At 41.5% G+C, this 26,970-nt stretch overlaps 1 protein-coding gene across 1 annotated transcript in view; it reads right to left on the bottom strand.

Moving 5' to 3' along the window:
- NKAIN3 (sodium/potassium transporting ATPase interacting 3) overlaps positions 1–25,552 on the bottom strand; it is a 353,130-nt gene extending 327,578 nt beyond the window's left edge. The window contains exon 1 of the mRNA XM_061995590.1: positions 25,499–25,552. Coding sequence (XP_061851574.1) covers positions 25,499–25,552 — 54 coding nt within the window. The remainder of the gene's footprint in view (positions 1–25,498) is intronic.
- Positions 25,553–26,970: the final 1,418 nt, after the last annotated feature.

Raw genomic sequence — 26,970 nt, 5'->3', positions numbered from 1 at the left:
GTCAATCTACATTACATAAAAAATACTAGTTTTAGTATGGGAATCTTTTCCCTATACATTTATTACAAATGCTGAACCTACCCAAAATTAATAGCAGTCTATCCGGTGACAGCTGAAATTCACATTTGAACGTTGCATTTGTTATTATCAAAGTATATGCTGATAAGGGAATTATCGGAGAGAGTTGCAGTAACACAGTCTAAATGTTGCCCATGAATAATTAACTGATTAAAAAAAAAAATCTTACAGTGAAAGACTTTTTATCCAAAAATATAGATTAAACAGTGATAAAACTATTCCATGAAAATCCATTGCCTGTTAAAATCCTATGCGAAACATAGCAGGTGAGCTTCCTGCCAGCCCAGATCCTGCAGCTCCTCATGCCATTGCTTTTTTTGATTGACTCACCTATTCTTCAAGCAGCAATTCCATCCTAAGAGTCAGCTAAGTGGGCTGGTAGACAGCAGAAAGTAACCAAAAACTGTTTACACACACAAACACACACACACAAACACACACACACAAACACACACACACAAACACACACACACAAACACACACAAACACACACACACAAACACACACAAACACACACAAACACACACAAACACACACAAACACACACAAACACAAACAAACACACACACACACACACACAAACACACACACACAAACACACACAAACACACACACACAAACACACACAAACACACACAAACACACACAAACACACACAAACACACACAAACACAAACACACACAAACACAAACACACACACACAAACACACACACACAAACACACACACAAACACACACACAAACACACACACAAACACACACACAAACACACACACAAACACACATGTGCACATAGTAAATTATTTAGCTTCAGTGACATTCTTCTAAAATACTTCTATTTTCCTGTTGCACATATGTGGGTGCTCATATTTTTCACAGAGATAGCTGAAGTTTCTCTGTAATAAATGTTAGACCACAGATAGAGTTTTGAATAAATCACAATGCTCACTTTAGGTGAAAATTTGGCTTTTCAGATTCAAATACTCTGCAAAATATTAAAATTGAATTTGACAGTACTTTCTAGTGTTTATTGGCATTTTTGTGCAGCTTTGTCTTCTAGGTGCTCTTCATCTGTATCTGTTGTGATGCATTAAGACCAGAGATGTTGTCATATGACAACAGAAGAAGATATGTCACTTTACACAAAGCAGAAGCCATCTAGACATACACAGAGAAGACTTAAGGTACATCAAGAGGTGCTAGCTCTTATAAAGGCATCACAATAGAAGGCAATGTTCTCTGCCAAAAATTTCTTACCAAAGGCAGCTTTGCCTATTAAAAACAAAGCTTTTCTTTTGTATCTTTACTTTTTTCAATTAAAACAACACCATCATATAGTAGAGAAGTACGCAACATTTTACTCTGTATGGCAACAGCATCAAGAGTTCTGTAATTTGCATTAAAAACAAAAATATTGAGAGATCTATTATCAGTAGTTACAAAAAATTCTGCTGCTTTTCAGGCTGTTAAAACATCTGGCTGAACAATGAGCTATCATTAATATGAAATCTCTCCTACAGCAAACATATTTTGTTGACTGTTAGAAATAGGTGGCCACTAGTGTAGTTTCTTCTTAAATCAATGTATTAATGAAGACTCTCCACAAATTAATGCATGAAGTTTGATCTTTACACCTTACCTTTTCTGATGCAAAACATACCATTCTATTGCATAGCTTATATGTTCATATATTTCATACACTCTAATCTATACAAGGTTGAAAACACTATGAATATTGTTAAAGATGTGTCTCAGAATTCCAGCCACATGGTGCCAGATGTTGTACCAACTAAAAGATTAAAACATATGTAGTAAATTGTCAGTTGTCTGAAACTGGACTCTTTGAACTCCACTGACTGAAATACAATGATCTACATTACTGGTATAACAAAAAAAGAGCACATCTACTCATCTATTCCATTGACTCCTTCTCTTTGCAGTTGTTTTTTCACCAGTCAGGAAAGCAACAGGATTACGCGTGAACATTTGATCCCAAAGAACCTGTACTACCAAGTGTATTTAACCTGGTTCTTGTGACAGTCATCAAAATGGCATCACTGTTTCTTTTGTAGGTGCACAGGGAGTGGATGCTGGGCAACATATTGACTTGAAGATCACCACGGTGCAATTGCAATATAGTTTTCAAGCTAAACAAACTGTGTGACTCAACTTCTCAAAAATTAGGATGAGAAGTTAGGCAAAAAAACTATGAAAATGTTAAGTCCAGTAGTGCCAAGGATTTTCCTTTGGAACTCAGAGATCTGTAAGTCTTATGTTTGTCCCCTATATTAATGATGATATATTATCAGCGTTCCTGCCTATTTTCCAACCACGGGGAAGATCTCTCCTGAAAATTTACTTTAGAACCTTTAGAATCCGCTGTGAGGATTTACTAGTAGATATTCACAAAGCCACAAAGAGATGACATGTTATTGTGAGGGTGCAAAACTATTTACTTAGTAGCCCAAGGTGGGGAGAATGAAAATAAATGCATGACATTGAAGATTAATCTAAAAGGCCAATCTTTTTTTTCTCAAAATATATGAGCTTTTCCACTAGCAGTATCTACATTAACCACTTCATTGTTCTTCTAAAAACTCTTCCACTTTCCTTGTATTTCAAACTACAGGTGGACTGCTGAGGCAGAGTTGCTAAAGAACTTCTTTCTTAGAAAATCTATTTATAATATTCAGTTCTGAAAATCTGGAAGGATGGAGATACCACTGGCTCTCTAAACAGCCTATTCCCCCCTCTAATTGTGCTTGAAGATAAACCAGCTCTCCTGGACTCCATTAACTCTTCAGTGCATCTCCAGATGATTCTCCCAAGTTGATCCATCAGCAAGTCAAAATCTACTGTACTGAAGGCTAGGATTAGAATTCTGCAAGTCTTGTTCACTTTTCTCAGGATTTTGAGCTCTATAGTCTCATGGTCACTGCTGCAAAGGCTGCCATTGTGTAATGGCAACTGAAATAGGCTCCAAGTCCTCCTGTTTCCACAAGGGAAGTGCTGTTGTCCTCTAAACACTTCCTTACTGCCCTCCACATCCAAACTGCTCCAGAGTTTGATCACAAGCCCCGGGGAACACAGAATAATAGAATGGTTTGTGTTGGAAACCAGTCCCTTAAAGGTCATCTAGTCCAACCTCCCTGCCTTGAGCATTTGCCTTGATTTCACAGAGAAAATTATCTTACAGATTTATTAATTACTTGACTGCTAGAATAAAACATATACTTACTGAGTTTATAAATGACATGAAGACAGGAAACCTTGTAGTCATTTAGAAGGGTAAATAATATTTAATTTTTATGACAGTGGGAAGTGGTCTAAGCTGAAGAATTAAATTACAGTCACAGAATGGCAAGGGTTGGAAGGGACCTCAAGAAACTGTCCCGTCCAACCCTTTGCTAAAGCACATTCACATTGATCAGGTCAAAGAGGAATGCATACAGGTGGGTTTTGAAAACCTTCTAGAAAAGGAGACTCCACCACCTCTCTGGGTAGATTTTTCGTGTTCTCTGTCACCCTAACAGGAAAGAAGTTTCTGCTCACATTCAAGTGGAACTTCCTGTGTTCCAGCTTGTGTTCATTACCTCTTGTCCTGTCACCAGGTGCTACAGAAAAAAGACTTGCCTCATCCTCTCAACACCTGCCCTCTAGGCAGTTACAAGCATTGAAAAAGTCCTCTCAACCTTCTCCAGGCTAAACCGCCACAGGTCTCTCAGCCTTTCCTCATCAGAAAGATGCTCCAGTACCTTGATCATCTTTGTAACCTCTCACTGAACTCCCTCCAGAAGTTCCCTATTTCTCTTGAAATGGGGAGCCTAGAACTGGACACAATAGTCAAGATGTGTGGCCTTAGTACTACCCTTACGGTAAGAAGGTATAAATACAGCGTAAACTAGTAGACGCATAAATACCAGATTGGAAACAGCAGGCTAGATAGATGTTCTGAAGAAAAGGACTGCAGGTTACAGAAGATAAACTAAATGAGTCAGCTGTGTCACACTACTTCAAACAAATCCCCCAACAATGAGAGATGTACCAACAAGAATAAGGATTATAAAACATATATAATAACTCTTTATCTCTACCCAGTGAAAAGGCCTCAGCTGGAGGCCTGACCTTACATTTAGAAATCATATTTCAAGGACAACGTGGGCTCATTGGTAAAAATCCAGAGAACAATCAAGGATCAAGGAAGCATAACCAAAGAGGAATTTCAAGTGTTCAGTCTGAGAAAAACTATGGAGAGAGATATTTATAATAACCAAAACCACCAACAGCTATTGTGGAGAAGTTGCATGTGAATAGGGAAAAGAAGTAAAAGTAATTGTCTTACATTGCGGTAAAGGAGATTTAACATACAGCAGAACTGTATCCAACAGCAGTGTGAATGAGCAGCATAGCCACACACACATCCAGACACTTCTAATGAGAGAAAGGGATACTTGCCCTACCATTCCCAAGTATATTTGTGTCTGGGCAAGGCTCTGGGATACATCAAGTCCAACCATTAACCTACCACTGCCAAGTCCCCACTAAACCATGTTGCTAAGTACTACATCTGCGTGACTTTTAAATACCTCAAGGGACAGAGACTCAGATACTTCCCTGGTCAGCCTGTTCCAGTGCTTGATAAACCCTGACAGTGAAGAAATTGGGGAAAAGAGACCAAGACTCACCTCATTACAACCTCCTCCTTTCAGGTAGCTGTAGATGGTGATCAAGTCTTTCTTGAGGCTAAATAACTCCACTTCCCCCAGCTACTCCTTGTAAGACTTGTGCTCTAGATCCAAAACTGAACACAGAATTTGAGGTGCAGCCTTACCATTACCAAGTGCAAGAGGACAATCACTTCTCTAGTTCTCCTGGCCACACTATTTCTGATACAAGTCAAAATGCCATTGGCCTTTTTGGTCACCTGGGCACACTGCTGAGTCATTTACAGCTGCTGACAATTAACACTCCCAGGTCTTTTTCCACCAGGTAGCTTTACAGTCAATTCTTCTGCAGCATTGCATGGGGTTATTGTGACCCAAGTTTGACCTGGCACTTGGAGTTGTTGAGCCTCATACAACTGGCTTCAGTCTAAGTCCCTCTGTAAAGATCAACACTCCGATCCAACTTGATGTCAGCAAACTTGCTGAGGGTGCACTCAATACCCTCATCTAGATCGTTGACTAAGATGTTAAACATATCAGGCCCCAACACTGAACCCTGGGGAACACCACTGGTGACCAGCTGCCAACTGGATTTAACTCCATTCCCTACCACTCTCTGGGCCCAGCCATCCACCTCATAGAGTAGGTCCATCCAAGCCATGGGCAGCCAGTTTCTCCAGCAGAATCCTGTGGGAAATGATGTCAAACTCTTCACTTGAAGTCCAGGTAGACAACATTCACCTTTCCCTCATCCACTAAGTGGGTCACATTGTCGTAGAAGGAGATCAGGTTAGTCAAGCAGGACCTGCCTTTCATAAACCCATGCCGACTGGAATGCTTCAATATGACTCAGTATGATTTCATATGAAAAATATCCACTGAGTAAATGGCTTTGGCGTGGTTATCTTTGTACATTCAGAGAATAGCAAGAGAACAATATGTATATGGAAGAAAACAACCGTAAGATCTGATACTGAGAAACCATGTTTCTAAGTCATCACCAGATATTCAACAGAAATGGGCCTTTTATTAAGCTTCTGAGCTCTCCAAACTGAAGACATAGAGGCAGAGAAGCTGACTCCAGCAGACTTATTTTATTCAGAATCTAAGCAACACAGAGTGCACCTGGAATCAATATGTCTATGAGAGGTCAGATGATACTTTATAAGAGTAATGCTGGAATGATATAGCAAGAGAAAAAAAAATCCTCACATTCAAAAGCAGACTTGTATTCTTTTCTCCTCCCATTGCCCTCCCTCTCATTCTTTTGGCTGTTTATTTTCTGTCACTACTAGAACCTTTGACAATTACTTTTAAAAACATAATACATGCATAAAACAAACATATTTGACCTAATTCACAACTAATTTTCCCTTTTTCTCATTATCAGCATTCAAACGGTGTGCACAATTCTCCATTTGCCATTGAGAGTCTCCCTCTTCATACTATTTAATTCACTATTTTAAAAGGCAAAAGAGTTGCCTCATAACTTTGTATGAAACAGGACTAGCACAGACACCTTTCACATTCACATGGTAGAACTGATAGCAGCATCATTCACTTTTTCATAGGCAGGCACTATGCAGTTTATATCAGTGTTGTGCCATGACTGCCCTGTACCTCTGTTAGTTCATATGAAAACTTCAACACCATAGCTAACTGCTCTAGGATGGTTAAGTTCTTGATACAAACACAGTTGCATCAGTGGACAAGACCTGTCTTAGCTAAACATTTTAAGAGGTGATATAACAGTGTGTAGAAAACAATGAAAATCCTGTTAGCGTATGTCACATCTATAGCAAAAACTTCCTGTAATGAAGCTATGCAGGTATTGCTAAGACTGCAGCCTGCAATTTAGCTGAAATCTAAGTAATACATATCACACAGAATCACAAAATCAGAGTCACAGAATGGTAGCTGCTGGAAGGAACCTCTAGATCATCTACTCCAACTCTCTGCTAAAGCAGGTTCACCTTGATCAGGTTGCACAGGAACATGTCCAGGCAGATTTGGAAAACTCCAGAGAAGGAGATTCCACACCCTCCCTGGGCAGCCTGTTCCAGGGCTCCATCACTCTCACAGGAAAGATGTTTTTCTTCAGGTTCAAGTGGAACGTCCATGACATCTGCATGTTGCAGAGTCTATGTTATTTGATCTTTATATCCAACACAAAGCTGCACATCCTTGTGAGTTTTTCGCCAGCTTGTGCACATTTTCTTTCATCTATTTCTGAAATTGGCATCAGAAGTAGCCACAAGAGATCATCTGCCTCAAGACAGAATCAATTGTACAAATGATATGTTCCTGATCAAACATCCCTGTTACAGGATTCCTAATCCCTGAGAAATGTACTGTTTTCATGAAAAAGTAAAGATGGAGCAGTATTTAACCTATATATTATTTACACTCTGCAAGCAAAAATAATTTCTGAATGAGACAGCACAAGGGAAAACGTGCACCATTCAAATCAGAATAATAACTCTTTTCCCACAAAATTCAGTGAGAACATTTCCCTTATTTTTCAAAAAGTGAACAACCAAGCCAAAGCTTTCTTCACCTGCTGTCACATTAAAAGGGGACAGAGTGGTCTGGCAGAAAATAACCCGCATTGCATTCTAACTCTTCTCACCTAGGTCAGAGGTTAGGTGTGGCTAGGTTTAAATTCTCAGTGATGTTCAATTTGCCACCATCAGTCCAGCCACATTCACCTTCTGTGAACTATCATGGCTCTGGATACACTGATAGTCCAGTCATGCTCATGAACTAGCACGGCCACACTCCGGGGTTTGTCCGCATTCAGTGATAAACTGTGACAACTGGCTACTTAAACAGTGCAGTTTTATTCATACAACAGTTATACAGGTTCTTATGGATTGCCAGTGATAGTGACTGCAGAAAAAAAACACGTGCAAAAATCGATTGTAAGTAATACAGTGTGCAAAGTTACAGACAATACAGCCTGGCTATAAAAACGTTAATGAGAAATTCTCTAGAGAGATTTCTAAGTTTCCCGCAGAAGCACTTAGTTTAAGTCTCACCCAAGGTGTCCCAAAAGGTGGGAGAAGAGAGGTTCAGTATGCTAGCTGATCCCAGGAGTCAGAGGCAGTCTGAGAAGGAGCTTCCCTGACTTGTTCATGATGGTGTCTTCCCCAGCACCCTCCTTTAACCATTTTTATACCCTCTTTCACCTTCAAGGTGTTGTTTGAGTTACTCTAGTCATAAATACCTTTATTACAATTGGTGTAAAATCCTCTCATCTTGCATTTAAAGGTAGAGCTTACAAAAAATCCAGGGTGCAGACTCAAGGAGGAGTGGTCGCACCTTAGAGGCGGGTAGCCTTTGGGATGGAGGTGTGTTTTAGTACTAAAATGACCTTATAAAGAGCAAAGTTCACACAAAGGACAGCATTTTGTCAAGACTTGATGGACTATTGACTCAGGGTACCAAAAGTGCTATTTAGCAGTTCTAGAGGACCATCTCCCTCCTGTGCATTGTCACAGAGCCTGACCGCAGAGCCTCTGCTCTGCTCTACACTCCATGGAATTTGCAGGGAATTGCTCTGTTATGGATTACCCACATAGCAGCACCAGCTGTATCCACCCTGTAAGCCCTCTTGATTTTATACCTTTCCTTAATTGGTGAACAATGCTGATTTCTAATATAAGTTTTAATGTAAGTTTTAATTTCCAGGCCACTTAAGTAATTATGCCCCACCTGCATAAATGGAAAAGTGCATCTGTATCTGAAAACATCATTAAAATAAGGTTTAGCCTTTCTTATTGGTATTCCCAGTCCTTGAGATAAGAACTGAAATCACATATATTTTTAAAATCTTGTCTTACATTTTCATAAATTGGCCATTTATTATAGTCTTTGTACTTTGTACCACTATTGTAGCATGATGCTGTGGAATGCACTGGTTCCAGATCTGAGCTGAAAGTTTGGCACACAACTCTTTCCTTTCTCATGAAAGATGAATCCACATAAGTAGCCGCCCTCCTCACACCTCCTGACACCTCTGGGAAGGTCTCTGGACAAAGATTCCGGACACATGGAAATTTCCACTCTGTCAAGTAAGAGTAATAAATGTGAATAATTCTGTTAATGCAATGTTATGTTTGAGATTCTTACTAAACCACAGAAAGGGAAGCCTAAACTTTGCCTCTCACAGCAACTATAATAAGCGCCTTTAAGTGTCTGAAAAAAAGAGAAAACACAAAAAACACCATAGAAAACTATGTGCAGAGCTGACACAAAAACCTGGAATCAGTGAGATCTGTTCCACTGATTTACAATAGGCTTTGGGTCATATCCTTATTTTTTTGAAGTTGGTTTTTTTCCCCTTCAATATTAATGAAGGAATTCTTATTTCCTGAATATATCTATGTTTCTGCCAGCCATATCTTCAACTTCCTTGCCATCATCTCTCCATGCTCCTTCAAAGGAGACTTAAAACACATGTGGGTAGAGAGACAAATCCCTTAATGAGGATGGTGTTATGAGAAACTACTAAAATGTTCAAACCAGTGACACCATTATAAAGTTAAACCCTACTAATCATTTTATTAAAATGTAGAGGTAAAAAATATTTTTAAGGAGCCATTCATTTTCAAACATGTGAAAGACACTTGCTATCAAATATTAATCTGTCATCTCTTAGAACTGATATTCAACAAGTGTAAATGAGCATAACTCCATTGATGTTAATGGATTTAGAGAGGCTAGAGAGCTGGAGAAAGTGAGTTTCAAAAGATCCAATAGAAAAAACAACTGGTAATGATTTCAGCTTTATTAACACCACACACCTTGTTGCTTATAAACAGACAAGTGACATGCACAAACTTTCCCAAGGAAAAAAATCTGTATTTATGCTCCAAAAAAGCATGAATACTTCAATGTCAAGGCCAACTTTACTTAGAATTTGAAAGCATCAGACAAGAAAGGCTTATAAAACACAAACGGCGATCTTGTGGACCCTGGGAGCCATGAGTCTGGGTTCTTTCCCCTGCTTTGTCCCAATTTGCCTGTGGCCTCAAACAAGGTCTACTAGCAGCAATGGCAGTTAAGAGCCTCCAAATTCACTTTAGAGCATAGCTGTAGGAAATAGTTCAGAGTTTCCTAAAGATCAAAAATAACCTGCAGAGGACAGAAAAAAACAGAGCAGGTAAGCAGGGAGGGTAAAATTCAATGTTTGTGTTAGGCTTATGACTGGCAAGGTAAGAATAAATCTAGAAACTAACAGAGCAAAAGTGGTACACTTAAAATCAAGACTACATCAGCTAAATAATGAGAAGATTTATTCCACCAACAGCTCCTCTGTAGAGTTTTAGGAAACAGAACTCCAGAAATCAATATCTCTAGAGATTTGCAGGGGAACTCTGGAAAGTATGATGCAATTTCTGACCTGGTTCTGAGGGTCTGACCCTCTGCTGAGCTTCAGCCACAGGAGGACAAAGGCAAAACCACTCCAGATAAACCCATTCATCGGGATAGTAATGCAACACACCAGAGATCCTGCTGGTGTACTTCTGTCACGATACTCCTCTTTATCCTTACCCTCACCTAATCCTAAAACCACATTACAGCAGCACAAGGGATTAATATGGCCCATTGCATTCTGCTGCCCAAGAATAACCAAGACAAGAGAGAAACCTGACTGGGACAAACAAATCAGGTTATCATCAAAGCAATGAGCTGGAATCCAACAAAGTAGTAACTGGTGGACTCAGTCTGTTCTTCCAGTGCATCTCTTTGTAATACTTGCCTCACATCCTGAGCATGTGCGTTCTCACATTTTGCTAACTGTCCTCTTCAATATGCCAGTTAGCCTCAGATAGAGTAACTATTATCACAATTACTTTCATTAATGAAATAATCTAAATGATGCTGGTTGACAGGTCACTGACAGATCTCATATTCAGATGAACAGCCTGATTATACCACTGACTCACACACAAAGGCCCTGTTACCTTCCTCCATGAGAAAGGAATGAAGCATGTGGTCCAAAAAGGAACACAGGTACATCAGCCACATCTCTGAGCTGGCAGATGGGTGGCTGTGACCCCACCCTACACTAGAGGACCAGAGTTCATATAAATATATCTGGTATAGCCATTGAGTTTCAATGTACTTGGAATCTATTTCTTACTCTTTTCTGTTTCTTCCCTCTTCTGTACGCTAATCAATTACTTTCTAGTCTCTGATTTGGTTTAATCACAGTTCAACCATCCTGACAGGTGATCTAGCAGATGGAAATCCCTGGAGTCCCAACTTCATTGTTCAGTACCATCACCTCAAGTCCTTTGGCTCTCTGGTAGCAATTCCTCATTCAGAATTATCACAAAATATCTGTGTCAGCAGCTGAGTAACTCAGATAACAATGTCTCTGTAAAGAGTAAGTATCTATCTAACCTTATTATTATGGACCTCAGTGTTAACCTTACTGAGGTCCCTATATTTTCCAGAGTGGGTCTGACTGCTTTGCCTATACTCCAGCCCATCCAGATACAGGCCAGCTTCTGTTCAGGAACCTTGGAGATTCATTAGCACTGCTCTGTGCCTGAGCTATGACACTCTCCACATGCTCATTAATCAAGGCACCACACCATGCTAATTCAACAGTTCCCAGATGCAAACTGGCTTGACTCTTTACATCTCAAGGCACAATGAACATGAGACTGTCTCCATTGACTTGTGTAAGCAAACACAACATTACTTCTCTAACTTGAGAGTTCTTGGCATTCTGCATATGGTTTTGATAAAAGGACAAAGTCTCACCTTGCCATACTGCTAGTATATCTCATGCAAGACTGTAATTGAGTACAGATATGCACTTAAATAGGAAAAAGGGAAATATTTCATAAAAACTATGTATGAGGCTTAGACTTCATTGTTATATAATAAAATGGCCTAAAAATCTGAGGTATTTTCTTGCTTATTCAGAAATCAGCATATATTAGCTTCTGACATTTGAAAAAGCCTTTGTTCTCAACTAATAAAATGAGAGCAGAATAGACCTTGAAAGCATCTTAAAGTAATGGAAGATTTAATAAGAAAATGGATAACAAGATACTTTTAGCCTAGCAAAAAATGAGAGCTTATTAATAATTGATGACCAACACTACTCAGCATGATGTAGGGATCTGTGAAATGTTACAAAGCTAAGTCTCATGCTAGTGAAAAGCTGGCTGGTAACACTGACAGAGTCAGTATGTGTGAAAGAAATCTTCCCCTGAGGACATCCAATGGGTATATTCTCAACCACAACACTTTTCAGAGCACTCATTTTTGCAGGCTTCCTAATGGTTCAATGACTTCATCTAATGGCACTCTCTAATAGTGCCTGCACTTACCAAGCCCAGTCAGCGGCACAGCTGCCTTGGTTACCACTCGATCTTTACGGGTAGTGATGCCTGTGTGGAAGGACATGAGTATCCATAACTCCTGCTGTTCTCGGTGGGAGGTGAGGTTACTCACTCCTGTAGAGGAGGTGCTCAACACTTAGCACAGTCATACTGGTATGCTTCTGATAGTTTATGTTTTTTAAAGCCACAAAGTTTATCCCTTAAGCAACAGCATAATTTATTTCTCTTTAGAGGAAGATAATTGAATGTGAATGGGCTGCCTTGGAAACTACTCTTCTGCCTAGATAGTTGGGATTCACTAACAGATGTGCTTTTGTCATTCAGAGAAAAATATAAAAGTGAAGATTTGCTTTCCAAGAGATTAGGATTTCTTCTGATTGCAGTGAATATGCTGCAATTTCTTAGCCAAATCCAGTTACCAAAAATGTAAATTGACAAATGGGTTGACAAAGGTACCGTACCAAGTAAATCATGAGCTCTCAGGTCTTTAGTGCAAATTTAATAGTGCTTCTGTCTACCAACAGAAAGAAAACAAAACTCTTCCCGGACTCAAAATTGTCCCTTCCCTGTATATAGATGGTCAATTCCAGCACTTTGGGGACCCTTTTATTTTCCCCATCTCCAGAACACCCTTAAGAGACTGACTTCTGTCTTCTGTAAGTGCCTGTGTTCAGAGGTGACAATGTCAGGGGGAATGCCCAACAAAGAATGAAATCAGTGCATACTTAGATATTTGGAAGTCTCATTCTGCAGCAGAGCTAATGTCAGGATCAGCTCAAATAAGCCAACACCTGAAAATATTTTTTTCCAAAACAGAATCCATAATTACTACATTCCTCCTTAAACAGAAGACTTTTGTCTTTTCAATGAATTTTAGCAGTGAGAATTAAAAAGAAACGTGTTCTCCAAATTATGAGCCCACTCAATTAAAGAGAATTTGTCTATCAAAATATTAAGAGGCTCATAGCCTCTTATGGCCAGTATAAAAAAAGAATTAACCCCATGCAGAAACATGAAAAAGCCCCAAGTAGAAAAACAGCCTGAACTAGGACTCTAGGGATCTTCTGTAAGGCCTAAAGCAAAACATTTGCATGCTTCCTTTTCTGACTCTCTTACCTACTTTGGTTTGTAAGCACTTCAGGCAAAGTGTAACTCAGATATAAATCCTAGTCCAGAGCCAACCTCAGCTGCAAAGTGCTTCAAAAGATCTTTAAAACTGCAAACCCAGCACTGGATTTAGGGGCTTAATTATTTTGACTTCTCAGCAGATGAATAAGCAAAGTGAAACACCAGCAGTATTGGAGCACTCTGACATGTGTACTAACTATAGCCTAGAAATCTCGCAGAAAACAGAGATTCACACAGCCAAGAATTTCACAGGTCAGATAGGCCAAGTGAATGAAATATGTAAGAAAGCTAAATAACGAATAACCATGTTATTACCTATAGAAGGAAAAGGCCAGAATCTCAGTTGCTCAGCGAGATCCCAGATTAACCTTGACACTCTTTGGGCCACAAGGCTCTGCAGAAGCAATTCTTCAGCTTTCAGTGCAAATAAGCTCATCACCTACTGAATGAACATTGAAACCTGGAACCTTCAATGGATACAAAAATGCAATGAAACTATTTGACATCAGTTTCTAGGACACTCTTTTTAGATGATCCAGGCTCATTAAATGTGACCAAAAGTAGTTACAGGTACTGCTCTCCTGCCATCATGCAGTACACTTCCTTTAAAAACACACAGTGTGCAGAAAATTTCAGCAGAGCAGAGTGAATACGGGTTTAGTATCTGTCCCAGAACAGAACAAGCAACAAGGTGCACGTACCTACGTGATGGGACTCAGAAAGCTCCTAGTGTGGCTGCTCCACACTGCAGATAAGTACATGGCTTCATACACCCCACATTACTGCTGCACAAGACAGCACATCACATCTCAGCAGCACAGACTACATTTTGAAAGAGTCATCAGTCCATTCAACTGATTGCAGTTGTACAGATTAACAGATATAACTGTTTATAAATAAAATCTAAACACACTTATGTTCATGATGTCTACTTAACTCAAGGAAAAACAAAAAAAACATGGGAGAGAAAGGCTTCATCACTTCATCCAATTTGGCATTTTGTGGTTACTCCTGGCACAAGTCAGTCAGCTTTGGCTTTCAGCAAATCACTATGATTATATATTAGTAATACAACTTAAAACCATTCATGGTATCTAACATAATTCAATATATTTGTAGTGGTTTTGCCTGGTCCAGGTTTATTGGTAGTGGGGGGAGCTACAGGGGTGGCTTCTTTAAACAAATTGCTGCCAGAAGCTTCCTCTGTAGCTGATAGGGCCAATGCCAGTCAATTCTCAGATGGACCCCGCAGCTGACCCAGGCTTGGCCAATTAGTGATGGAGGTAACGCCTCTGTGAATAATGTATTTGAGAAAGAAAAGTTACTGCTCAGTTGCTAAACTGCAACAGCAACAGGGAGTGAGAATGTGAAAACATCATAACAGACACCAAGGTCAGTGGAGGAGGTGGAGGAAGGTGCTTAGGCCTGGAAGAAAGACTCCCCTGTGTCCTGTGGTGAGGACCATGGTGAGGCAGCTGTGCCCCTGCAGTCCATGGAGGCAACTGAGGAGTAGAGATCCACTTGCAGCCTGTGGAGGACCCCACACCAGAGCGGGTGGGTGCCTGAAGGGGGCTGTGATTCCATGGGAAGCTCACCCCGGAGTAAGTTCCTGGCAGGACCTTGGAGTCCATGGGGAGAGAAGAGCCCACACCAGAGCAGGTTTGCTGTCAGGACTTGTAATCCTTTGAGGGACTCAGGCTGAAGCAGTCAGTACCTGAAGGACTGTTCTCCTGGTGGATGACCCACATTGGGGCAGGGTGTGAGGAGCTGCCCCTGTGATCCTGGAGCAGTTTGTGAGGAACTGTAGTCCATGGGAAGGACTCATGGAGCAGTTCATGAGGGACCCCACACTGTAGCAGTGGGAAGTGTGATGAGGCCTCTCCTTGCAAAGAAGCAGTGGCAAAGTCCATCTGTAATGAACTGACCGCAACCCCCATCCCCTGCACTGCTGGAAGGGGAAGGCAGGGGAGTCCTGGGAAGAGTGGGGAGAGGTGTTTTAAGATTTGGTTTTATTTCTCATCTCCCTGTTCTGGCGGCTCATTAATAAATCAGACCCTTTTCTCCCTAAGTTGAGTCTGTTTTGCCTGTGACACTAACTGCCAAGTGATCTCTCAGTCCTTAACTCACAAACCACTTGTTATATTTCTCTCTCTCTCCTGTCCAGTTTAGGAGGGGGAGTGATTTTATGGCTTGGTGGACACCTGGCTAAAGCACTACAATACTTAAACTCCTTCATGACATTTGAACAAAGTTTGGATTTAGGCTACTGTTGTTCACATGTCTAATTTGCCACTGTAAATTCAGACTTGGCAGCACCTTTTCCACTCCATTCCAACATTCCTGTTGCAAGTCTTCTGACAACAGCACTACAATAAATCACACTACTAGTTCATTTATCAGGTATCATTCGTCCACATCACCTTGTTTTCTGAACTAACCAGACTTTTTCATAACACTGTGCAATCAACATGATGTGAAGAGCCACAAGTAACTGTGACTTAGACACTCATGTGTTATAGATGCAAAACTGAGAACAATCATGTACTTGAAATGGGCCACAATATCACAAAATGGACCACAGTAGCACAAATGTGTTTCTACATGCCTTTGCTTTTTCCTAATAACGCTGGAAGAAAAGTAAGAGAAATATACATGTAGATCCTTGGGACTGGATGTTCATCCTTTGTTTTTAAAGTGCTTTCCTAAACAGCATAAACTGCTCTGTTTTAATAGAAGAATTCTGTCACTTGTAACTGCAAACACATTTGTCATTTCTTCCCGTTTTCTACATCAATGCAGTATTTTTAGCCATAGGTTATGGAAGAACTGAACCACAGAAATGAAGGGTACTTTCAGGATGGGAAGAACTTTAAACCTGATATTCACTGGGCCCATTTACAGGCAAAAGTAAATTTTACCAGTCTTGATTGGTTTGGGGTTGGAAGGAAAAAGGTCTGGATCCTACTTTGATAAAACAGAAATATCAGAGCTTGGAACTTCTGAAATATCTGGGAAAAGAGTTGGGAACAAATCATCTGCCTCAAGGGAAAAATAGAATAGGAAAATGGAAGTGGCATATCATTTAACAGTTAGGCATTGGAGTCAAGAATCTCCTGTTGATGAGAAGAAAAACAGTTTATCAGAAGAGTGAGGCTGAGCACCAATCTGCAACTTTCACCAACATAACAATTAACTGAAAATAATGGGAACTAGTGAAAATAACTTCCAAATCCAGGCATTTTTAAGGCTTCCTGAATGTGTGTGTTAGCAGGGTACACTAAAACAGGCACCTTTCAAATGTACAGCTGGCTGACTACAGAATGATTAAATAATCTTCCATAGTTTGGGGGATCTCCATGAGGAGACCATCTCCAGTTTTCTGAACAGCTTCATCTGCATTATAGGGCAGAGAGGCTTTTCAGGTTTCTACAATGTAAATTACTCAACCTCTAGGAGCAGTAACGTTTCTGTTCCAGTAAAAATCTGAACACACTCACCTCAGTGATGTCTAGTTAATCTATGGAAAAAATACACATTAGAGAAAAAGAATATCCTGCTCACACTGCAGTAGAAAGATACAGCAATCTTTTAGCAAGCAAAAATAGTTCACAAGCAGAGGCAGAACTACATTTTTCTGTGATATTATTCCTGCATATAAAGTTTCCAACTTTAGAATTCTTCAGCTTTTCATTTTGTTGTGGAGACTGAACTCCAAAATGACTTTTTTCCTACACATTCATTTTTTACCAGAATCCTGTTTCCAAATTGCAATTAGACATATAATGAGCTCTTTTCAATACATCTAAAAATTTGTATTTAATTGAGGATTGTTAGGTCTTTTTTCTTTTGTAGGGTTGCACAAGGCTGATAAGGATTTACATGTTTACCCATTTCCACTGTGACTTGTTCTTAGCTTCGGCTGCATGCTCCTTAGCTCCCAAAGTATTTGGCTCACATGAAGTTCTGGTAACTGCTGACAAGGCAATGAAGATGCAGCATTCCCAGAACACCACAGAGTAGTCAAAGCTCAACCAAAAGCAAAAACTGAAGTAGAATGAGAAAGACTGCTATTAATTCCAAGCTCCCTAGAAAATACCATGGTTTTCCTTCCTTGGCTCTGTTTATTCAAAAGGTCTGGCACTAACACAGTTAACTTTACAACAGAACACTGAGAAACTGGCTTATCAGCAATGACATGTTAGAAAAGATACTTTTTTTTCCTTAAGATCTTTTTTTTCAGCAAATACTTGGACAGGAATTCCTCCCCCACACACAGCCACTTTACATTCCCCTAAACAAGCCTTTCTACACTTTTCATCCCATGCTCCCACATAATTTCCCTCAGTATAAAAGTACTTCAGGATCTCCCTGCTCATGGTTCATCTCCTGATTATTATTCTTGCTTTGTTTAATCTGTAGTTTCTTTGGTGTATGTCAAAACCCTCCTTAGTGAAGTCTCATTTGTCAAACATACTCTCTTTATATACATTTATACTTACTCTCAGTCAAAAGATCTGTACTAATGAAATAAAAAACCCTTTCTCTCAACCCTTTTTGGAGAGATCTGTGGAAGAATAAACTGTGATTACTCAAAAAATTCACTCACAACACAAGTAAGTGTTTTACAGTTATCTCCCTTTTGCATTTTAAAGAAAAATGAGTTTGACTGATTTGTGATATTAATTTCCATAAGGGATAATTGTCTGGCAGAAACTGGTTGCTGCATTGAGTAGAAAATATTTATTTTTCCCTTCATTTTATTGTAATGCTGGTTTTCACTAGGTTGAAGGAGTTCACTGCTGCTTTTGCTTGAGCCTATCATTGTAAAGAACCTATATGTAAAAGAATGACTTTCAGCAACTTTAATGAGAACTGGAGGGCATTCAGCAACTCGTAAGAACAAGTCCCAAATCACCACAGCATTAAAAAATCTATCTGAGCTGAGATTACAGCAAGGTATAGCTGTATTTGAAGAAAGACAAGATGATAAGGAAGTACAGTAAAAAGTAAAAAGATTAAAATAAAATCTTTTACAACCTTTTTATTACCAGGGTCTTAAGCACTCTGTATGTACCTGAGATCAGAGAACAGTGATTAAATGCAGATTACCACTGTTTTTTACAGACCTACCAAAGACACAGATCTAGACCAAGATTACAAAGATCTCACTGGTCACACATTAAGGGGAAAAAAAAAAAATCAAAAGCCCATGACATACGAAAACCTGGAGTAGTGCTGCTGGCACTGTTCTGTCAAGGAATTGCAGGTCTCACTAAGCATAGCAGTGTATGATCTGAAACCTGCTGGCATACCCTTTAGGAAGGTATCTAACAATTGCTCTTGTTAGATGAGAGGAAAACTCTTTCTTCTTAGACAAATCTGAGTTGCTCCACGACTCAAGTGAGACATTTTCCATTTGCTATTGCCCAAATTCTGTTCTCAAGGTAAAATGTACTACATTAAAAGACATAAGAGATGTTTTGTTTCTGACCAACAAAGAAGATCCGTTACACAAAATCATTGCAATTAACATTTTTCATTTTGATTGAATGTCACTCATAAAGCTAAAAATGCCTCCCTATGCTGACATCCCTAGCAAAGATATCATGTCCAGCATGAGCAAAGGTAGTGCAAATTTGATGACGCTGTCCTTCTAGCACCCCTGAAAAGATCACCTGAAGAAAACATTGGCAAAAAGATCACTTTGGTCTTCACACTACCATGGCCACCAACTTTGACCTTCCTAGTATAACATTAAAGGTGGAGATGAGGACTAGTATGACAATTATATTGTTATACTGACCTTGTATCAAAACTGCTAACATTTCATGTAAACCATAATGACATTTGTCCTCATCTAACTTGCAGTGAATTTCAAAATGTGACCTAGAGGTGAAAAACTCCATATCATATCATATCATCAATCTCTTGAACCATGCAGTCGTTTATTATTGCTCCTTTGTATTAGTTCTAGAACTAAAAATGTGCAGGTCATTTCCCCATACACAGAAATAATAAACTCTTTGCTCCATCATAACTGCTTAGCTATTAATTACAGGACCAAATGAATGGAATATATTTTGCTTCAATACTGATGAGTTCAAGAGATCTGACATATTACATTGTATCACAGAATCCGTTTTTGTGAATAATAAATAATAATAAATAATAAATGACAAGGCCATCACAGGTACTTCTCTTTTCATTTAACACTGAAGTTTCATACCAAGAGACAAAACTCAATGCTAGAACTGCTACTGCCATGCCATTATCAAGCCTATTTCCACAGTATTATGCCCACAACAAATTAAGAAGTTGATTTTTTCAAAACAACACAAATTACTGAGTATTTTAAATAACCTCTTAGTAAAGAACTGAAGGTCTTTATTCCTTACGCTCTGATAAGATCATATAATCACAAGATAGCCTACATTGAAAGGAATCTCTGGAGGTCATCTTGTAAAACTTTTACTCATAGTAGGTTCAAAATCAATATCAGATACACATTAAATCAGATTTTTTCAGAACTGGATTTTGATTCATTCAAGCATAGAGTTTCCATACCTTCTCTGGAAAACATGATCCAATGTATGAGTACTCTCATTGAGAATTGTTTTTTCCCATTATTTAATCAGAATTTCGCCCTTTTGCATCTAGGTCCAATGCATCTCCTCTTTTCACTGAACATATCCTACATGGGTTCATGTTACCAATATCTATACTGAATGTGTAAATGATTCCAATCTTATTCAAATGTAGTACAAAACCTCCACTCACTTTTTTTTCGTGCAGAGACAGAGATCTGTGTGATTGGTTTGAATCTCACTTTGCTCATCCAATCAATTAAATTCAGTGATTTATGTGAGAAAGTAACTTGGATATCATAGAGGAGACAAAAATGCAACATTTTTACCTGAAAAAAATACAGAATTGTCATTTTGTCACTTACTTGTCAACTTTATCAGCTTGGCTCCAAAACACTTTATCCCTTTATACACTTTATTCCTACTCCCGAGAATTTGGTCTTGGCAGAATGTAGCCTATCTTCAAATAGAAGCACATCATCAGTGTATTCCAATGTTCTCAAAATAATTTCCAAAACTTACTGATCTTACAGACAGGAAAGACAGATATATAATTCACACTTTTCAGAGAATTAATTACCGTTATTATCACTGAAATCGTAACTCTTTCAATTCATCACTGTAAAAATATTCATTAAAGGTTTATGTGATACCTGACAGACAGCCATAGAGCAGTAAAGAATTCTAGAAAAATAGCCCGCTGTGGTGAACGGAGTCTAAAACTAAGCAAGAGTTTTATGGCCTCTTTAGGAAATTCACGCAGTTCAGAAATTTCACAGAACTCTGAAAGTTCAAGGTTCTTCAAGTTTTGAACTGCCAACTTTGGATCACTGAACTGAAAGAAGTATTACGTGTAGCTTTGCCAGGAGGGGATTTGAGTACTGAGCATGTGGAGCGGTTAAACACTACAGTGCTGGTACACTGAGAATGTGTGTTTTACTAACAGGTATCTCCCAGCAATTTTGTAAAAAAAAAAAACAAAACATAAAGCGAAAACCACTTAGGTTGTTACTCTTTCATCCCTGTTGAGAACTTAAAAATTATACAGTCTCATACATTTTTTTTATTGCAAAGATTTAATTCAGGTAGTACTTCTGGCTGTAATGTATTACCTCCAATCTCAATGTTAAATGCAATTATACACCCATAGAACAAGCATATCGGCCTCTTAGGCACAGCCACCAGCAACAGTTATATGTTTCGAGGATGTCATTTGACTTATTTGGGCAAAACACCATTCCCACGTCAGCTGCCTTAATGGAAAGGGCAACATCCTGCAACCAGAGCATTGTTTGGGACTAAAATTCTAAGCTTCCTCCACCCCTCCTGCTACAATAGGCACCTCCTCATGCTTCCTCCTCCTTTATCGTTGGACAGCTGCTTCATCTCCAGATCAATGGGCCAGTGACTCTTTTACCAACATAAAAAGATGCAGCAATTTACCGGTTCAAAGGTTTTACTTGCTCAAATTTATCAAATCCCTTAAACTGTTATCTGCCAGTTTTAACACACAAGCACCAAGAGCCAAAATCAGAAGTTAGACTTTCCAGCTATAGAAGGCATTTTAAAATGAGATGAAAATCTATGCACAGCATATATCACTTCCCTCACCTAACTGCTGAAATTCCACTATGTATGGTAACAAATGATGAAGCATTACCATTCAGTCTAATGGATATAGTCTCATCTCCGAGTCTAAGGGTTTACATACATCAGCGTAATTAATGTTAATGGCAATCACAAACATAAATCTTCTGAATATTGAGAGGAATTAGTCCATTAAAATGACCAACTGCACTCCTCAAACATTACCAGGCAGAAGCTGTCTTTCCACTAGAATCATCTCCCAGCGTGGTCTGCTGACACCAATTATCTGGAAAGTAACAGGTTAAATAGGCAATAGCTTATTTTACATTAACTATACTGGACAAACATACACCCCTAAATCAAGACCTATACAATGAACAGAGTGCAGGAAAGTCCAAGGATAAACACGGGAAATGAGATTCTCAAGCCAACAAAGGGGACTTAGCCACACGCTTTCCATTCATCTTCCCTTCACCGCTTTGAAAATCCCATTCATGACCTCTTTTTGTTTGTATAGGTGTATACTCCTAAGTATCAAAATCTTCTGCTTACTGTAAATGTTGAAATAAAATTATCCTGCGATAGCAGTCTCACAGAAATGCATTTTCAAAGCAGCATGAAGTTTTTCACCCTGTGACACGTATTGACATCAACTGAATTCACACAGCTAAATCTCTCTGCAATTCGTTGTCAATTTAGCCCCTCCAGAATTTGTTTTTTTTTCTTAATTTGTTTTATGTTCCAAACATTTTCATGTTGCATTATTTTATGCCACAGTGGCTACACCAGTGCAGGCACCATCTCTGGCAGCTGCTTTAATTTTCTAGTACAAACAAGGCCAACATAAGACTTCTAGTGCCACCAGTAAGAATTACAGTTATAATCCACAGGATTCATGTAGCCTTTTATTTTCCTGATGTATACATAGTTCCTAATAGTCTTAACGACAGATTTATGCACAAAAAGGTACACACAGACTTCTGAGTTCTTAGCTTCACAACTTTGGAAATGGCATAGGACAATGCTTCAGTCAGGAAGAGTAAAACAGAGAAGGATCACAGAGGTGTGGGGTGGGGCATGATACAGTTCTCCTTAACAAAACTCTCCTGGCTTTCAGAAGCGGAATCCATTCACAGAGGTTCAAGGAAACGGTTCAGTTGTTTTTCCTGAACTGGTGCCACCTAGCCTCCCATCTCTGTGATTTTGTTCCACACTCCTGTATTACACATAATGATGCATGTTTCAGGATGAGGTTATCATTAAACTAACTACAGACTGTCCTTGGGACTACTGAATTGAATGTTAAAGTGTGTGTATTATAAGATGTAAAAACTGTAAGAAATGAACACTCTCATGGATCAAAACATAACTGAAAACTGGTATTACTGTCATTTTTATGTCAAAATCCTCCAACTGACAAACAACAGAGAAAATTATAAACAATTCTTCTTGAAGTTAATACACTTAATGTAGTGTCATTGATGAAACATTTATTGAGTGTCATGCAGCAACTGTTGTTCCCTTCACCTTGTAATTCTTCATCCCAGCAACATATAAACATGCAGCCTAGACAAAAGTTACAAAAGATGACAGTTTTACAGGAATCAAGAAACTATGCTTTCAGGACACTAAACACTACACCTTTCTTTAGAACAAGAACCAAATCTTTGGTGTGAACAATGTTTTCAGGGATCTGGCTTTCTTGACTTCACATCATCTCATATTACAGAGAATCTATGCACTATGTGTTCTATAAAAGGTGTTGTCAACCGTGTTTTATAAGATACTTCTTCCTCAGGTGACACTTAAAGGTTAACTTTAAGGTTAAGTCTGAACTGCTCCCAGGCCCTTTCCCGACAGGACCATAATTTGACTGAGGTGAACAACTTTCTTTTTTAAAATACGTGCCCACTTGTCTTCTTTTCTACAGTTTTTCGCTGACTAACATAAATCACCTCTACTTCTGAAATGCTACAAATTAGCAGTACTAGTGCTTTGTGTTTTACAAGATTTAATGCAAATGCTATCCCCAGTCAGTAAAACCTCTTTAACCTGTCCATACAATGGATGGAAGGTAAAATAAAGCCCCTTTTAATGACAGTAATGTCTGGGTGGGGGTGATGTAGTTTTATTGTCCATGATTTACACTCAGGACCTCTCAGATGTTAGAAAAAGATCTAAAATCACCTGTGGCGACAACTTACACAGACATAAACTGAACGCTACCACCACTGAAGCCACGGAAAGGACCTGAGCTTTAAGTTCACATCTGCTAGATTACCTCTCAGATGTAAACCACAACTTTTATTTTTAAACAAAAATTAAATTCAAATGAAAGCACTTTGCCATACAGACATGTATTAGTGTCTGAAAGACATAGACAGGACAGTGGAACGGATAAGTAGAAAAAAACTACATGTTAGAGTCATTTTTAAAAGTTGCTATATCATCTGATAGCTCTTTTATAAACTACAAATCTTTTTCTGAAAGATTTTATACGCATTTCTCTGGAGATTATGGGGCTATTCTTGCTTTACTTCAATTTTTATAGCCTGTGAGTAATCCTACAGAATAGTAAATACAGTTATTATAACCTTCATAACTGGTGGAGAGATATATTTGAAGAAAAGGGGTTTGTTTCCTCTCTGCATGCACTGAAGTAAATCAGGAGTGATTCTGCTGTAGTCGACAGGACAGTATCTGTGAAACTGATGCAAAAGAAGAAGAGGAAAAACAAAAAAGGCCAGAAACATAAACAATGCTTTCCCCACACTGAAAGTACAAATCACACATCTGTCTTCGGAAAGGTTGTGCCACTGAAGTACTCATATCACACTTTGGCCCCCTCACACTAAAGCACGTCTGAGTAAGGTCCAGACTCTCCCTGGAAACAGCGGAAGTACATCAGTTTACACAGCCTGCTAATCTGGCATATAGCCTTGAAAATTAATAGGGATCTGCAAATGAAGTAATGGTACGTATCACGTTTAAGTGTATTACCTCTGAAACAGAAGCAATGTCAAAGTGCTGTGACAGAAAACTAGAAAGATTAGCAAAGGGTTAGGAGAAAGAAGCGCACAACAATAAATGCATCCCACTTTTCTTCTTTACAGATGCTCGCATGAGGAACAGCACTCATCTTACGAAAGATTATGTGGCAAAATGATGACTCTGAGTCACGGGAAAAGAGAAAAATCTTTTAAAACACTCTTGGGACCAGGGACTAGTGGTAGAGTATTATTTTATCATCCAGCTAATGAGCCAGAGGAAGGATTATCATTGTTTGGCAGCGTTTTGTCTCCACACCTCTTTTCTCTGAAACAAATATGCCAACTTCAGTAAACAAAGAGAAGAAGATGCACCGTTCTGTTGTGGCAATCACACACTGAGGAATACTTGATCGGAGGAAAGGAATCCCGAGCAAAGTCACAGGAGAGGGCAGGCAGCGTCCCTTTGCCAAAGGTTAAGGAAAACACAAGAAAGAAGGAGGCGGCGATGGCGGTGTTTTCCGCGTTTCTCACCCCGCCGTGCTGACACGGGGGTGGGCGGCCCGCGGCGGCAGCGCCCAGCAGTGCCCGGCCCGGTCCTCGCCGCCGTCCCTCGGGCACCGAGCTGGGCACCGGCCGTCTCTTTCGTGACCTCAGCGCCTACTTTCAGCAGACGGGAGATGCCCCTGCCTGCCACCAGCGGGGAGTGGGACCGCCTGGAAGCGACGCCGGGGCGGAGGAGCCTCTCTCCCTCAGGCAGGGAGCGCTGACAGCCGCCCGAGCTGAGGCGCAGCGGCACCCGCCCTGGCCCGCCCCGGCTCACCACCTTCTCCCTCCCCCGCCACGGGGCTGCTGTCGCCCCCGCCGCGTCCTCCTGGCCTCTCACTGCAAAAACTTACGGGCCAAAGGTCGGCGGCGAGGAGCTGACGGGCCGTCGGGGCGGCGGGACAAGGACCGCCCGCCTGCGTTCGCACGCGGCGCGGACAGCTCCGCGGCCAGGGCAGAGGCGCTCCGTGCCCGCGGCGGCTGTGTCCGGGGCGGGGGGGCCCACAGCGCCCATCCCCTCCCGCCCACCGCGAAGCCGAAGCGTGCCCCGGGAACTCACCAGCTGCAGCGAGCAGAGGAAGATCAGCGTGCAGCGCCCCGTGCAGCAGCCCATGGTGGTAGCTGGCCGCGCCGCGCCGCCGGAGAGCTGCCGCTTCGTCTCTTCTTACCTCCCGCGCTGACGCGGCGGCGAAGCGGGGGTCTCACCGCATCCGGACGGAGCGGCCAGGCGTGTGCGCGCGTCCTCCGCCTTTCGCTGCTCCCCCTCCTTTGTGGAGGGGGTTTCTCCTCGGCGGCGGCGGGAAGGAGCGCGCGGATGTCAGCGCGGCCTCGGGGAGAGGACCCGGCGGCAGCGCAAGCGGGGAGCTCTAGCCGGCGCGGCGCGGATCTGGGGAAGGGGACGGGGTGGGCGTGTGCGGACCGGGGTGGGCAGAGGGAAAGCGTGCGGGAGGCGGGGGGCTGGTGGGTGCGGCGGAGGGGTGCCGCTGGTGGGCGTGCTAAGGGTGGGCGGGGGGCGGGCGGGCGAGCGGGGGCTGTGGTGAGCGTGGAGGGAAGAGCGGGGGCAGCGGCGCGCTCTCCTCTGGGAAGGGGCGCGAAGGGTCCCTGGGCGGGCGGTTCGCGCGGATTTCGGAGGCTCCGAGGGCGGGCGGGAGGCTGCTCGAGCGGCGGTGGCCGAGGCGGCCCGGCGCCGGCCGCTTGTTGCGAGCTCCCAGGGAAAGTTCAAGGGACTTGTGCGGCTGAGGCGTGGAGGGCTGCGGCCGGCCCCGGAGCAGCCCCAGCCCGGGCGTGCGGCAGCCGGGGAAGCCCGAGGCGGGCCATTGTTGGCGGCCGCGCGCCGCGGGGGGCGGAGGGGCTCCCGGGAGGGGCGGGGGAGGCAGCCGGGCTCCTGCCTCGTAGGGCATCCCTCAGACAGACGGTGCATGCCCACTGCCGGGGAGGGGGTGGGCGGGTGACGGGAGGTGCCTCAGGGGGCCCGCGTCCCGACCTCTCCCCCTCGGCCGACGCCGGAGCGCGGGCAAGGCGGGCTGGCCGCGCCGGGAGCAGTGAGGGGCCCGGGTGTCCGGGGCTGGAGCTCGAGCTGGTCCATCCCTTCCTCGGCCGCCGACGGGCGGTGCTAGGGGAAGGGGTTTCCCTCCTTGGCAACGCCATTGTGCCAGGGCAGCTCCTGCTGTCCTTCGCGGGTGTGAGCCGGGACGGGCCTCTGGGGACTGGTGCTCAGCCCCGGCAGTAATCTCGCATGGCGAAGGTAAATGGACTCCGAGAGTTGCAAAGAATTCCTGAGCGCAGGGAGACGGACGAGTAATCACTGCTCTGCAGGAGCCTCTCTATGGGCAGCTGAGATACTGCGGTCCCTGTGTCTACATACACACTTTGGTCATAGACAAGTAATATTTTGTGGAGGAACAATATACAAATATGCACATTGTCTCTTAAAAATATTTTTGCATGTAGATGAAGTGTCAAAAACCTTTCTTTTTTTAATACCTCACAAAGTATGTATAAATCAGATTATTTTTATAGACGTTAAGACAG

This window comes from Colius striatus, chromosome 4, assembly GCF_028858725.1.
Source record: "Colius striatus isolate bColStr4 chromosome 4, bColStr4.1.hap1, whole genome shotgun sequence".
NCBI classification, from domain to species: domain Eukaryota; kingdom Metazoa; phylum Chordata; class Aves; order Coliiformes; family Coliidae; genus Colius; species Colius striatus.
Note: the sequence above shows the minus strand (reverse complement) of the source record. Positions and strands in the feature narration are given on the sequence as shown.